At 43.2% G+C, this 16,711-nt stretch overlaps 1 protein-coding gene across 2 annotated transcripts in view; it reads right to left on the reverse strand.

Annotated features, from left to right (window-relative positions):
- Positions 1-16,711, reverse strand: part of LOC138249903 (ATP-binding cassette sub-family C member 2-like) — a 546,861-nt gene that overhangs the window by 149,349 nt on the left and 380,801 nt on the right. For both annotated transcript variants that reach the window (XM_069204120.1, XM_069204121.1), the window contains one exon: positions 10,900-11,119. In XM_069204120.1, coding sequence (XP_069060221.1) covers positions 10,900-11,119 — 220 coding nt within the window. The remainder of the gene's footprint in view (positions 1-10,899; positions 11,120-16,711) is intronic.

Genomic DNA, 16,711 nt, shown 5'->3' on the forward strand with positions numbered 1-16,711 from the left:
AAAGCACATCACATAAAAAAGGAACGGCAAGCTACATGATAAACAATTTAAGTCATAAAAGATTAAAAAAGAGAGAAAAAAGAAGAGAGAAATATTTACACATAAGCAGTTCCCTACTGGAAAATCGCACCTTATAGTTATACGTAAAAACACATTGTGGGTAAAAGAATAAAATACAAGCCTGGCAAACCATATCAGATAAAAAGGACGTTTCTATTTAAAGAGTATCTAAGAACAAAACGAGATAAAAACAGCAGGTGGGGAATACGTCTGAACCAATAAAAGTAATATGTGCATACAATGATAAGTCCATCAATTGTTGCTTGCCACATTCATTGTTAAATTTCCCTCTGCTTTTTTAAGCGTGTTCAGTCTGATACGCCAGATTGAATCTAAATATTTTGACAAACAACAAACCACTAAAACCGATGAATCAGATTAAAAAATTCTCAAAGCTAGCGAGCAGTTTTTAAAACCCTTACTTCTGCACAGAGGAATAATCCAACGGGCTCTTTGTTTGGAGTATGCGGGGCATTGGAAGAGAATATGAGTTACTGATTCTTCTCTGGCACAGCCCATCGGACACATCTTAGAAGAACAACTAAAATTAGACCATTTATATGTGAGGGAACGCAAAGGAAGGGAGCCCACCCTGAATCTGATGTATAATGAACGAGCAAACGGAGAAGATACTATATCCATATATTGGGCAAATTCATAATGGCATTTAAAATATAGAAAGTTTCCCGTCATGGATGATGGCGAGACAACGGACAATTGGGAAAGTTGAGCGTGGAGCCAGAAAGCATCCTTTAGTGTCTGGGTTGCGTTCTTAGGGATAGATAATGGTTCCTTCCAATAGGACCCCAAACCAAGAAGCGAGAGGGTCCTTTCTACATATGCACACCACTTGATTTTGGAGCTAGTGTTGTTGGCCATCAAGTTAACTAGCGCACATCTATAATGGACGAGAGAATCTGTTGACCATAAGCGAATCCAGTACAACAGGGGCTTGAGTGCAACAATCTGGCTGATAGAAGGGAGATTTAGGTCCATGCGTATTGGGAGCAGTGGGGTGCTGGGAGGAACTCTTAGCAGTGACCTTAAAAAAGAGTTCTCCACTTTTATCAAATCATCTAGGCAACAGTGGCCCAACAGTTCAGCTCCATAAATTGCTCCCCCTCTTGCTTGTAGTTTATAAATTTCTACTGCGGGCGTCATGGCAAAGCTAGGAGATCTAGCTGCAAATCTTGCAATGCCACTCGCTCGCTGTTGCAATCGTAAAGTTGCCTTCTGGATGTGGCGCTGCCACTTGTGCGAGTCTTCTAATTTCAGGCCTAAATAATCAAAGTTGCTGACTCTTTCCAGCGCGGCACCCTCTAAATAAATAGGTCGTCTCATTCTGCCTTTCCTATCGCCAAACACCATGCACTTGGTTTTTAATCGGTTAATTTCAAGCCCATAATCATTGCAATAGTCAATGAATCTTGAAAGCAGGGTTGAAAGGCCTGTGGCTGTTTGAGATACCAGCAGGGTGTCATCGGCAAAAAGAAGGCAGGGGATCTTCTGCCCTCCTATTTTAGGCGAGTCGTTAGAGCACTCCATAAGATAAGGGATGCATGCGTTTATGAAGAGAAGGAATAAGGTAGGGGCAAGAACACAACCTTGTCTTACACCTCGGGCAGTAAGGAATTTTTCTGTTAATTCACCTTGTGGGCCCCATCTAATTCTACCATAGTTGCCAGTGTAAAGATCCCTGATAATATTTAAAATAGAGCACAGGACTCCTATTTTAGACAGAACTTCCCACAGTTTGTGGCGGGGTACTAGATCAAAGGCCGATTTTAGGTCTACAAATGCTACATATAGGTGGCCTAAGTCAACATCGACAACTTTCCATTTAATAGAAGTAAAACGAAATATCTGATCTAATGTGCTAATTTTTTCTCTGAAGCCCGCTTGAAGATGATTTAAGATTTGATTTTCAACTAGCCACTTGTTCAGCCTGCTCAACAACTGATAACAGAAATTTTTTTGAAGGTTGTTGAGGAGGCTGATAGGTCTATAATTACCCGGGTTGTTCCTCTCTCCTTTCTTATGGATGGGCACTATGATCACCTCTTTCCATGAGTCAGGATAAATTCTGCTAATCAAGATGGCATTAGAAAGTCTGTTAATATATGGGCCCCAGGTATTCTGGTCCACTTTAAACATATCAGAGGGGATCCCGTTCATCCCAGGGGCTTTTGCTGCTTTCTGGGCTGCAATGGCCGACACAGTTTCGTTCAGTGTAAAAGGGGCCAAGAAAGACATGGGCTCGTCAAAAGTTGTTAGCTCCTCCGAAATTATGTCAGGAATATGACTTGCCAGCAATGGTCCATACAATTCCTTAAAGTAGGAGAGCCAGATGTCAGGAGGGATATAAGACTCCAGGTGAGATGCGCGGTTCTGATCACCACAGGAAACTAGAAGCCAGAACCGTTTGGAATCATGGACGGTAGCTGCCTCAAGTAGATTGCTCCATAGCCCCTCTTCGTACTCGAGTTTACTTTTATTGCAAGTAGAAGCATAATGGCGTCTAGCATTGATGATGCCTGATCTGTCCTTGGTCCTTAGCGCGATGGCCAAAGTATTTTTGGCCTCCCTACACCTCTTGTTGAACCATTTAGTATGTGGTCGAATACAGGAGATAGTCAGTGGCCTAGGACGTTTAGTAAACAGCTCTTTCAAAGTGGCAAAAAGGTCCAGATGGAGAGGCAATATTTCTAATGGAGCCAAAATAAGGTTGGTATCAAATAACTGATGAGAAGAGGTTAGGGCACGCAAATTTCCTTGAAGCTTGTTTGATTGCACAAAGGAGTCCCACCTGACTGTACGCCTATTACTAGACAGCTCCATAGCAGTAGAGGAGACAGGGGGAAATGCGACCCCTACTAGGAGAGGTCTCTTGTATGTGATCTGGAGGGGAGCATGATCACTAGCATGGGGAAAGCCCACCTCTAGGTCTAGAATATGGTGCCATAGTCTTAAGTCAAAGAGGATATAATCCAATTTGTTGCTATATGAGCCCCTGAAGAAGGTTGGTCTGGCCGGAATGTCCGCTGGAAAGCGGCCATTACCCAAACGAAGGCCATGGGATATCATGAGATCCACTATCTGTGAGGCCCTAACGCATGGTTTATATGAATTTTGCTGGGTAGAATGAGAAGTCACAGGAGGAGGGATATTCCATACACTATCTTCAGACTGCATGACCTCTATGTGATCTGCATTAAGTTCAAGTAGAACGTTAAAGTCACCAGCTATTATGATATGATATTTGAGGCAAAGGTCTGAGATTAAGATATTCAATAGCTCGATAGTGGGAGATCGGTGATTTGAGGGTCCCGGTCTGCTATAAATATTTAGACAAAGGACAGGAGAGCCTGAGGCTGGGTAGATGGCAACGGCCAGAATATCATGGGAATCCACATATATCTCCTTTGTACCACTCCCCTCTGTAGATTTTACCCATGTGATTAAACCCCCTGCCGCCCTGCCAGCTAAAGATGGCTTAGCAGGCTTGAAAAAAGAGCTATACCCTTGTTTGTATGTACAATGCGTTGCCCATGTTTCCTGGAACATGCAGACGTTAAAATTTCCGACGAATGCCCCCCACTCAGTGTCAACAAGTTTGCTGTTAATGCCAGCCACATTCCAGGACAAAAGTTTTGCTGTGTGCTGGGCACAAGAGATGTTTGAGTTCGTGGTAGTATCAACTTGGACGTAACTGGCAACGGGGTTCGCCTTAAATGAACTTGTGGTATTATTAATAGTTTCAGGTTGTGGGTCCGATAAAAGAAGAGAGCCTGGGCAAGGTGAGTTAGATGGAAAGTTCATGGCTGCTGTAGCTGTGCAAAGGTTGGTGAGACATAGTCAGTCAATATCCGAGGTAGCCCCAGGATCATGGGTTAGTTGGGCCCTTGAAACAGGGCCAAAACAGGACTTAGGGGCCAGATCAGGGAGTGGATCTCTCTGGACCTGATGGCCTGTTGGTCTTGTATCTTGAGTAGTTGTAGAATAGTTCGGGACCAAATTGGCTGATCTAGTGGAAGGATTCACACACCTGTAGCTAGAAATAGGACAGCTAGCTGAAAGAGTAATTGCTGAGGACTTCCTGCTTATAGACCGTGCTTCCATTTCCATGAGGCCTGCTACCAAATGTGGGCTTTTAAGACTAAGGCCCTCATTCTGACCTTGGCGGTCTTTTCGCAAGACCGCTGAGTTACCGCCGCGGTGAAGACCGCCGACCGCGGCGGTGTGCCGCTGTGCGCATTCTGACCGCTGGGAGCGTTCCGCCGGAAAACCGCCAGCAGCCACACTGGCGGTCGGCGGGAAAGTGGAGACTGGTCAACCTCCACCGCCACGCCAGCAGAACACCGCCCACAGAATTACGACCCACATTTCCGTGTGGCGGTCTTCTGTTGGCGGTCTTCTGTTGGCGGTCACGTCCCTATGGCTCCCGTCGCCTCCCGGAGGACCAACGCACAAGGTAAGGTGTTGTGTGATGTGGGCGTGCATGGGGGTGTGCGTGTGAGTGTGTAGAGGGGGTGTGTGAGTGCGTGTATGCGGGCGGGGGGTGCTGCTGTGTCTATGGGTAATGTGTGCTGTTCGGCAGGTGCGCATGTCGGCATGTATGTGTGCGGGTATGTGTCCCCGTTGTGTATGTGTGTGTAGGGGGTGTGTATATGTGCATGTTGGGGGTGTGTGCATGTCGGGGTACATGTATGTGCATGTCGGGGTGGGGGTGGGGAGGGGGTTCGTACCACCTCTGGGGGGTGGCAGGGGGGTGGAGGGTGTGGGGGGAGGACTCGGGTGGGTAGTGGGGGGTGGGGGAGACCCCTATCAGTGCCAGGGAAGGAATTCCCTGGCCCCGATAGTGCTTACCGCCATGGTTCGCACGGCGGTTCCCGCCCGCAAGAAACCGCGGCGGTAGGCAGGGTCATAATACCCTTGGCGGTCTTGGGACGACCGCCGGGCCGGAGTGCGCAAACTCCAGCCCCGCGGTCATGACCGCCGTGGCGGTCGGAGTGGAGAAGTAGCGGTCGGTCGCGGCGGGGACCGCCGCGGTCAGAATGCCATTTTTAATACCGCCGGTCTGTTCGCGGTCCGACCGCCGTCTCTCCGCCGACCGCCAGGGTCAGAATGAGGGCCTAAGTGTTATAAAGTCACTAGGACCAGAGAGACCAGGGGAACCATTAGATCGTTCGACAGATACAATGTCATCATGGATGATTGAACCACAACCCCTGGTATGTCTCACCCAGTGCAAGACCTTGTTTGTTAGTGAGGCTTTGTCTTCTCTCACGTTTGGAGGCAAAGGTGGAACATTGCACATGTATATGTAGTTGTTGCTAATTGATTTATGATTGTGGTATGAAGCTTTGGTAATATCCCATTTGAAGGGAGCATTAAGAAGGAGAGGAGTAGTTCTTCCAAAAGAGGGGGTAAGCTGTTTTGCAGGACCCTGATCGTCTATGGGACCTGCAGCACAAGCTAGTGGCAGAAGAGGCCCGTTTGATAAGACGCCTTTTGCAGGTGGATGCTTGGTAGGCAAAAGGTTTGAGTTAGGCTCGCTAATAGGGGAAGAATATTTGTTTTTAAGAAGGGTGGTGATTTCAAGCAATAATGCTCTCAACTCGCCAACTTCAGTCTTAAGGCTACACACCAATGTGAACAGATCATTTTGTAGAGGAGGACTCACTGTACATGGCAGAGTTGGGACGGCTGGTTGCTGATTGTCCGAATCAATGGATGCCAGCGGAGAAAAACGATTAGAGCATAAAATTGAAGGGTGTGGTGTGCAAGCTCTAGGAGCATCTAATTCAGAATAGGGTGTAGGGAGGGCAATGGGGTCTTGACAAGGCAACGACTGTTGGAGTGGTTGGTGAGATGAGGCGACAGAATGTGAGTTAACAACAGTGTGTGAACTAGGTGTTAGAAATGGAATAAGCGTGCCAGATTTTGAGCCCTTTCGACTAGGCTTCTCCTTGTTGTTTAGAATCTGTTCTACCTCTTCTATTAAATCGTCTATTTCCTTGGCAACATGGCTAGTGTGGGGTAACATAGTCTTATTGATTTTGAGTATTTTGGATTTGCCAGAGCATAAAGTCGGGCTGTCTTTGGCCTTACGCTTCCCCATTGGCGAATGGTACTATGTCACAATATAGAGGAGAGATTGGGGTACTTCCCTATGCAGAAGGGGCAATTGCCGTGCCTTAGGACCAAGAGGGGTGGCCCAGCCCGGCCTCCTTCAGCCTCTGACGGGCACGGACGGGCCCACCCTTGGCCCGGGCTTCGCCCGGGCGCGCCCCGCGAGCGGGAGCACAATGGAAGAATTTAAAGGGCTCCTGCCCTTTAGCTCCGGTGCTCCGATGTCAGCCCCCAGGTGAGGAGAGTCAGAACAAACCAGCAGCGCAACCCGCGTCCCCGCGAGCGGGAGCGCAATGGAAGACTTTAAAGGGCTCCTGCCCTTTAGCTCCGGTGCTCCGATGTCAGCCCCCAGGTGAGGAGAGTCAGAACAAACCAGCAGCGCAACCCGCGTCCCCCAATCATATCATTTTTGTAATTTATTACCCAAGGGAGATTCACAAGGGTATTCAAAATCTGTTTTTTAAACACGAAAGTCTGACTAGCACCAGTAACGTTATGAGGAGTGAACCTATACTATTACCCCCTCTTTTTCACTGCGTGCACCCAATGATGACTATTGGATTTGACAATATGAATAGTCTTCTTTAGTGTTCTATTAAATCTTTCCACCATTTCATTACTCTTGGGATGGCAGAGAGAACACTTTTTATTCTTTATTCCTCTGTCACACAAGAATCGTTCCATTTCCCTATAAATGAATTGCAGCCCATGGTCCATAAGTATGTTTTTCGTACTTCCTTCCCTGCTAAATACTTCTGTAATACATTTGAACACAGCAGAAGTGCTAATCAGTTTGGACTATGTCCTCTCTGGAACTCACACCTTCTCATGACCCAAATAGGTTATTTTTGAAAGACAAAACTGACATTTACTGAGTTTTAGCATGATACCTTTCTGTTAAAAAATACTCAACATTTCCCTGACTTTATTTTTGTGTTCTTCCAAATTTTCACTAAATATTAAAACATCATCTTCAAAAAGCTTGCCATTTCTGACAGCTATGCGTAAATCTGACATGAGCCTTTGGAACACTGAGGCTGCAGACCAAAGCGCAAATGTCATTCTATTGAACCTGTAAACCCCAAAGGGTGTGATGAAGACTGTAAGGGACTTAGAATCATCTGTCAAACAAACCTGATGATAGGCAGCTGTCAAGTACAGGGTGGTAAAAAAACATGGCACTGCCTATCATTGTGGTCATTTCTATGCTGGGTAACAGAAATCGGTCTTCCATTACTCCCTTATAAAGATTCTGAGGTCAATGCATAGATGTATATCACCAAAGGTTTGGTTGTTACTACAACTGGAGCCACCCACTGAGCTGCTTCCACAGGTTCAATTATGCCCTCCTTTTTAGCCTTTTTAGCTCTGACACTGCAACATCTTGTAAACTCAGAGGAATATTTATTTCCTTGCAAGCAATAGGAATAGCATTATCTTTAAGTATGATGCAGTGCAAGTAACCTTTGATGCACCCAACATTGTCTGAAAACACTAGGAAATTCTTAGGAAAACAAATTACACATAGCATCAACCTTCCTAAATTGTACCAAAGGATCTAGATTAAGATCACTAAATATTCCTAAGAGTTTTTGATGTGACAGCTCAATATGGTGTCACTTTTCACTGGGACATATTCTTTCCCCATGACATGGTTCCTTTTAACATCAAAATCAACCATGAAATATCCCAACCAAATCTATGGGTTTCCCCCTATAACTATATGGAGTGACGTCAAGGAGTTCAACGTTCCCCTCAAAACATTTTGAGAAATCATAAACAGATAAGAGGGATAATTTAGCACTAAATCCATCATCATGGAAATATCAATGTCATTGAGGCTCACCACATCAACAGGACAGTCTAATGTTACACTTGTGGCATATTTTACATCGCTGACAACCAGTAGCACATATTCAATTTCTTCTGTATCAAACTCATTGATTTTCTCTTTGCAAAGTATACCCTCCCAGCACTTTGCAAAGTGCCCATTTCTCCTTTATGCTCTACGTACAACTCTCAATGCAGGCCAATATTTACTGTGTTGGCACAGTGATTGGGATTTCCACATCTAAAACAGACTGTTTTAGTTCTGGTGAAATTTCTTGGGTTTTTTTCTGAGTGCTTATTTGTACTGAAGACACACTGCCTTTAGATGTTTTCAAATCATGTATGCATTGAAGGGAATGCTAAATTTGTTTTGCTATGGTTAACACCTCTGCTAATGATGGGTCATTCTTAGACCACAGTTCTTCCCCCACTTTGTCATTTTTGCATTCCAACATAAATTGGTCACATATGCTTTTCTCCGTATTTACCCAAAAATTACATAAAGCAGCTAATTTTCTTGAGTTAGTTACAAATTCTTCCACAGTTTCATCTTCCTCCTGTTTGCTTTTCCCAAAGTAAAATCTTTGTAGAGTAACAGACACTTTGGGAAGAAAATGTAATTCACGTTTTTTTTTTATGGCTGATTCAAATTCAATTAAATTATCACCCTCCCCTTTTACAATTAAATCTGGTCATTTTTCATATGTGTCCTGACCCTCAGCACCTAAACAGTGAATAAGAATGGATGTTTTTCCTTCAGGTGAAATGTTGGGACCACACACCTTAAGATAATTTTTAAATACCTCTTTTCCATTTGGAGCAGATGAGAGGTGGATCACCAGGGATGGATAGAAAGAAAGGACGTGGAGCAATATGTTGCATGGTGAAATGGGTGAAAATAAGGGGAAATAAGAAAAATAAATAAATAAATAATGAAAATGAAAAGAAGAAATAAAATCACACTAAGAAAAGGTAATAAAACTATAAGTGATCACCAAAGAGAAGAAAAGAGCACACAAAAGAAGTAGATTATTGGCATGACAAAGAAGAATAAATAAACAATTATAGGTTTCTCCAGTACATGCACTGTACCCAAAAATCCTCTTAAAAAATGTTTATTAAATCGATGAGATTCTCTGTAGATTAAAGTGAAGGAAGAGAAAGTCATGATTCAATTTTCAATGTTGATGGACTGTTGAGGGAGACTAAGGGCCTGATTACAACCTTGGAGGAGGGAATACTCCATCCCAAAGATGACGGATAGCTGTCCGCCCTATTGCAGGGGCGATAGGATATAATGGAACTTGTAATACAGTGGACAGGATATCTGTCACGTTTGGGGCGGAGTAATCCCCTCTGCCAAGGTCTTAATCAGGCCCTGAGTCATTTTTTGCAGTTGAGGTGAGGTGGGGTATGTGCAGGAAATTATGTCACATGCAGTTTGTGAAACAACAGGTTGAAGCAGCAGTCTGGACAAGGGAAAGGTTGGACGGCAGCATGACTAGTGAAAAACAGCATGCATTGCTATTTTGGTTGCTAGCCAGTATTCGAAAAAAGATGAGGTATACTGCTTCAGGGAGACCGTAGAACGCTATTATGAGCTCGCTGGAGGGAACACACTGGCCAATTGAGGATAGTTCAGGGGACCGTAGAGACAGGGACTCTGTGATGTTGCTAGGTAATTATGCTTGGGGATTGCAGTGCTGTGCACACGTAAGAAAGTGCTCAAAATGTTTTTGCACGAGCCAAAGACATTGCAGCACATACCAAGCGCCAATAAAGTCTGCAAAACGTTAATGTGCCCAAAAAAAATCACTTGTCAAAGTCTGATCTTAGGGCATTGCTTATATAGTGCAATATAAATTTCAAGGAAGAAATGGTTACCTTGATAATTAGTTCAGCAATATGCAGGTAGAAATGCTGTATCATTCTGTTTGTAAATGAAGGAGTGTAGTGTTAGAGTTTCGTCTGGCGTGGACAATGTGCCGCTCGTCACCACTGTGAAGTTCCCATTAAATGGGGACAAAGGAAGGCACAGAAATATCCAAACTTGAAATTTTATTACAGGAAGAAAATAAATTTCAGCCACAGCAAGGCAATAGCTTTCGCAACTGACAGATCATAGCTTCCTTGAACATAAACATTCTATTACAGAATTATGAAGGAGAACATACCATATAGCTAACAGGGGAATACTCTAATTAAATGTTTTTGATGGATAGAGAGATATTTATAAGAAATGAGAGGAGTATTGAATATGGTGAACTGGAGCGGGATATGTGCATGATGATGAGGTCTCTGACAAAAGGTGTGGATCACATGTGATTGGGTAACCATTAAGGGTGAGTTTGCTGATAATGGTTGATGCGGTTCAGTACCACATCAAAACAGGCATGTTTCCCATTCAGAAACATTTGACCACTACATGAGAGGTGGCTCTTCTCCAACTGCACGACAAATTTGAACTTGCTTACTTTTGGGAGCGCAAGACACAACGTGCAATGTATAAATATTGGATCCAATGCTGGAGAGGAGGCATCACTTATGTAGGACTTTACTACACTATTTGTTTCAGAATAGAATGGTAGAAGGCTGTCACCGGCCCTTTCCAGGTTCAAAATAATAACCACACAGACCTGAGCAGGAACTTGGAAAGTGCAATAACTTGGTTGTCTTCAGTAATTATATTTTTCAGTTATATATATTTTACTTCATGAACAACATGCCTGTTGAAATCGACCACATGATACACAATACAAAATAATGAACTGCACAGAGGAGAAAAAGCATAAAATAATAACCAGATCTCTGCTCCCTTAACTTAAAGGCTGTAATGTACAAAGGAAGTAGAGTATAACAATGTACATGGTTGCTTACCTTGCAGACATCCCAGAAGACCATAAACACCAAGCCTGCTGTCCCTTAAACGAGGCCATTCTGCAGAGTCTTTCATTTGCTTTGCTTCTGTGGCCCATGTGCTAAGCCAGAGGTTTTGTCCAATAGCTACAGCATTTTGCCCCACGTAGGCTGCTACAGTGAGACCAACCCACATCCAACCAAAAGCTTGAAGATAATTCATGATGATAGAAGATTTCATCTTGTTGAAGAACAAGAGTTAAAAATAATTACTTATCACAACCATGATAAAGAACAGCAATACTTAAACACAGCTTTAAATGTGTGGGCATGTATCAAAGCAGTATGGATAATGTACAGCAGAAAATGTAGTCCATATTTAGATTCTAAACTAGTAAGTCAAAGAGTGGTAACCATTTATGTTGGTGATAGGCAAGATTGAACAGCAGAAACAGGCAGAGCTACAGCATCTAATAGGTGGCCACTGCCAAATGTAGATCACTAAGGCAGAAATGAACCCCCACCCCCACACCCAGAACATCAGGGAACACACACCCAACAGGCCAAGACAAACTAGGATACAGAGACATAAACATGAAAGTGCACACCTACAATGTTAGTGGCTCAGCACAGCCACAAACAACCAAAACTGGACATACTACATCAAAAACCTTTCTGACAGAATACGTTTTAAACAATCTCACATTCATGAAAACTGTGCAACTTTCTGTATGAAGCAAGCACAAAGAATATTAAGGATTCAGGCGTCCTTGGGAACTCACCACAGTTGACCAGTTTGCATAACAGAAACAGTGCAGTGTGCATCATTCGTTATTTCACTTCTTTATTTGTACCGGATTGAAACATCCTTGTAACACAGACCAAACAGGATTTTGACATACATCACAGCAGCCTTGTATCCAGGTTCACATCATAACTGGGTTTGCACTGCAATGGGTCGATTTCTTTCTTTCTAATAATAACCAAGAGTGTCTAGATTGTATCATTGGAATCCAACACATGCAAAATCTCTTTGATACTCCTCATGGATTGTGCCTTCCTTTCAACATCTATCGTTCCTCGAGCGTTACCGCATAAACTTCCAAATGTAAGCTGATGACACAGAAATGCATTTCTGAATGAGTAATGGGCTCAGCCAACATTTCTACCTGGGCACGTGATCCTAAAAAGCTGGAGAGTTACAGAAGGTCCTAGAGATGCATTAAGGTGTGTCTATCAGGAACAGAACCAGCAGAGATGTTCCATCTGACCATATGAAAGATCTCCTCTGTGTAAAAGAAGTGAAGAAGGCTCTGGAGACCCAGGGAAATTAGGGCTTCTACAAAAGGAATTCCAGAACCAGTTGTAACCGGATATTTTTGTTGTAGAACTGAACTGCTGTTGTGAGGTGCCTTATTACAAATTAAATCTTGGGTCTAAAATTCTAAAAGCCTTCCACTTTGGACTTCCTAAAGATTTTCGATTTATGAATATGTTGTAAGTTTGAAGGTAAAATGTTTGAACATAATGAACCACCAACTCTTATCTAAAAAATGCATGTTTGTCACATAGTGTCCCTAAATTTGAGTTCTCCATAACTTTGGTGGATGACCAACTTGTATCTGACTGTGTGCCATTGTTAATCAAGTCAAATAAGGCATGTAGGTCATTCTATTCAGTAAATTGGTCTGGTGATGGTGACTCATTTATTTCTTAACTGTAATGTTGTTTTCATGCTTTCACAAAAGTATCACACACATTTCTTTAGGCAGGCCTTGTTGCGTGTGCCAAGGTGCTAAGGGTGAGCCTAGTATTCCTATAAAAAACTACTTGATTTAATAGGAATCTGATTATTTTGTCTTTACGAGTTTTCAGGATCAGTGCACATTAAGACTGCTCCCACTGCTTAACAATCTCCTCTCCTCCTGTAAGCACTTATGTTTTATTGAAAAACTCTATAGGCCTGATTCACAAACTGCATTTTATATTTTAGTTTATTGTATCACTTAAAACACAATTCACAAATCTATGTCTCCAGACTTCTGCCTCTCCTCTCTTTTCTGTGTGGAGGTCTCTGTCAAGTGTGCAGAGAGTTCTGCACACGTATGTATATGTTTTTGGTAGATTTGGAGAGGCAAGAGGGAGTGACTAGAAAAGAGGACATTTTTACTATTAACTGTGAAGGTACTATAGAAATTTGAGTAGGGCTTTTGGGGGATATGCCAGGACACAATACACACCCCAAAACAAGAAAGAAAATTGTAATTTACAAAATAGTCTTCTTAAAGGAGTCAAAAGAGGTGTGCAGCCAGCAAGTCAAGAACTACACTTGATCAACCATTTGTACTGTAACACATTCACATAATACTCAATGTAGGCAACTAATTAAAATAATACCCCCTAGGACTTAATGTTAAAAAAAAATAATTAATGAAATCCATTTCACTCTCCCTCATAATTTAAATGTTTAATTGAATAAAATAGCCATAATTATCATAATTGTTAAAGTTAACATGAAACTTATTTTTTAAAGGATACATTAAACTTTTGCACTTGCTAAAAAAATAAAATTGTGTAATTTAGTTAAATATATAACACTGAACCATGTTTACTAAATAATAGATCAAATAAAACATTTTAGTGATGGGGAGCACTTTTTTAAAATTATTGTTTAAAAATTAATATTTATAATTTTAATATATTTAACTTTATTATTATTTTATGGACATTTACATTTAATTCCAGGAATTCGTGTACTGTAACCATGTATGCTATTATTTCCAGGTTAATAATACATATTTCATATTCATTTATATTTATACTATATAGTAAAATATATATATTTTTAAATAATAAAATGTATCAAATTTCGCTATACTTTTCTGTAGGGAGATCTCCATCTCTATGGTGAAGCTTTTCATTCATTGGCAGACAAGTCCAACCAATAGGCTTTTTCATTTGAGACAGTAGCGAAATGGTGACGTGACCTGCACAGTGAAGTTATGCTAAGGACATAACTGAAATTAAGAGTATACTAGGAAAAACTAGGAGGAGAAAAATAAAGGCTCCACATTAGGAGCTCCTGCTCTGATGGTTGAAAAAAAAGGTGAAACTACTTTGAAGAGACTAGAGATTTGGAATGAGGTGACTTCTATTGTCGTCTAAGTGATCAGAAAAAGATCAGCCACAAGCAGTACTTTGGTTACCCACAGTGGTTTTTAATATGAGTATGCCATTGGAGGCTTCTTAATGGACAAGTTACTTACCTTTGGTAAAGCCTTATCAGGTAGAGACAATATCTAGTCGCAGATTCCTTACCTTAGTATTTCACCCAGGCGTCAGTCTGGATTCGGAGATTTTCCTTGCGCACCGTTAGGTGGCATCAATAAGCTCCACGTCCGCCTCCTGATATGATGTTGTGGGTCCTATATTGGCACCACCCTGGCGCGCTGACATCCGATTCATTTTATAAACCCATACCAGAAGTGACCGAGCCATGAAGAACACTGGCCACTGGTCCATCAAAGTTAGGGCCCTGAAAGGGAGTCCCTGTCCCTAGAAATCAGTTTGCAAAGCAGGGAGGATGGGTGGGTTGGTAAGGCATCTGCAACTAGATATTGTCTCTACCAGATAAGGCGTTACTGAAGGTAAGTAACTTGTCCATCTCATAAAGACATCTAATTGCAGTTTCATTACGTTAGAATAGATACCCAAGCAATACCATCCCTGAAGGTGGGTCTACGAACTAAGATCATACTAGAAAGTCCTCCAGGCCTGAACGGGCAAAGTGCCTGTCTTTATAGACCTGACTGTCCAGGCAGTAGTGTTTGGGAAACGTGTGCAGAGATGCCCACGTTGCCCCCTGACAGATGTCAAGGACTGGAACTACGCGTGCTAACGCAGTGGTTGCATCTTTAGCTCTGGTGGAATGAGCATGCAAACCCTCAGGGGGTTGCTTTTTAGCCAGTGCATAGCACATTCTAATGCAGAGTACGACCCAACTAGAGATGGTTGTCTTCTGCACTACCCGACCTTTCTTCGCACCCACATAACCAACAGAGAATTGACAATCCACTCGGAACTGTTTGATACAATCAAGATGGAATGCCCATGCTCTTTCTGGGTCCAGGCAGTGGAGTCTCTCATCTTCCTTAGAAGGATGCGGGGTTGCTTCAGAAGCTGGCAAGGTGATGAATTGGCCTACATGGAAGGGTGCAACCACTTTAGGTAGAAAGGAGGCCACTCTCTCAGGATAGATGGAAAGGTAGGATGGCGTAGATGAAAATACCTGCAGCTCACTTACCTTGCAGGCATATGTAATAGCTATAAGGAAGGCTGTCTTCAAAGTGAGAATCCTGAGAGGACACCTGTGGGAGGCTCGAAAGGAATGCACATAAGAAATGTCAAAGCTAAATTTAAATCCCATTGGGGCTTAGTGAATGTAGATGGAAGAAACATATGAGTAAGGCCTTTCCAAACCTATTTACAATAGGTCAATTTAACAAGGAAGGTTTTTCAGGTAAACCACAAAAAAACAGAAATGGCAGACAGATAACATCTGCTATTGTAAAGCCCTCTTTGGCCAGAGAAAGGATAAACAACAAAATCACAGAAAGAGGTGCAGAAAGGGGCTCATCAAACTTGTCTGTGCACCATGCCATAAATTTCTTCCGACAGGCATATATGTTTTTGTGGAGGGACGCCTGACTACCCAGATCTATGCAAGAAGGTGGACACTGGACAGGTTTGGGTAGAAAACCCTCCCCTGCTGCTATGACAGAAAATTCTCCTGAAGGGGTATTCTGATCGTAGGATTGATGGTCATGCTCAATGGCTTGGTACACCAGACTCTTTGTCCCTGTCTGGAGCCACAAGGGTTACTTGGATCCGGCTATTCTTGATCTTCTTGAGAAGTGGTATGGGAGGAAAGGCATTCAGGAGGCCTGAGTTCCACTTTAGATGAAAAGCGTTGCTGAGTGATCATTGCCTCAAAACTCCACCGCGCAATACTGTTGATATTGCGTGTTCTCATGCCGAGGCAAACAGATCTAACCAAGGCTCTTTCCACTGCTGAAAGTGACCTTGTGCCACCTCTGGATGGAGACTCCATCCATGCTCAACTAAAAATTGTCGCCTGAATTTGTCTGATCTGACGTTTAGAGAGTCCGTCAGATGTTGAACCAATGGGGAAATGCCCTGTTGTTTCAGCGATGTCTAGAGGCACAGAGCCTCTTGACAAAGGGTGCACGACCCCACCCCACCCTGATAGTTGCAGTACCACAAGGTGGTGGTGTTGTCCGTGAACAGCTGCACTACCTTCCCTTTGAGAGAGGGAAGGAATGCTTTCAGTGCTAGTCTGATCGCCCGGAGCTGCAACAGGTTGATGTGGAGTCCGGACTCCAGTGGAGACTGGATGCCTCTGATCTCCACCTCTCCCAGATAACCGCCCCATCCCAGGAGTGACGCATCTGTTACTACTGTGAGATCTGGCTGGGGGAGGGATCTGCTTCTGACTCAACTGCGGTTCGTTAATCACCACTGCAGATCTTGTGCAGGTCCCTCTGAGATCTGGACCATGTCAGAGAGATTTCCCTGATGCCGCACCCACTGCAACTTCAGGTCCCTCTACAGATCCTGCATATGCCACCTGGCATGTGTCACCAGCAGTATGCAGAAGGCCATGAGGCCCAGCAGCCTCAGAGTCATTCCTACTGAAATCCAGGATAGAGGCTCAAACATCGGTATCATAGCCTGAATATCGTGGACTCGCCGCTCGGGAGGATAAGCATGAAACTGCACTGTGTCCAGAACAGTTACGATGAAAGGGAGCATC

The sequence above is a fragment of the Pleurodeles waltl genome, chromosome 8 (genome assembly GCF_031143425.1).
Source record: "Pleurodeles waltl isolate 20211129_DDA chromosome 8, aPleWal1.hap1.20221129, whole genome shotgun sequence".
Classification (NCBI taxonomy): domain Eukaryota; kingdom Metazoa; phylum Chordata; class Amphibia; order Caudata; family Salamandridae; genus Pleurodeles; species Pleurodeles waltl.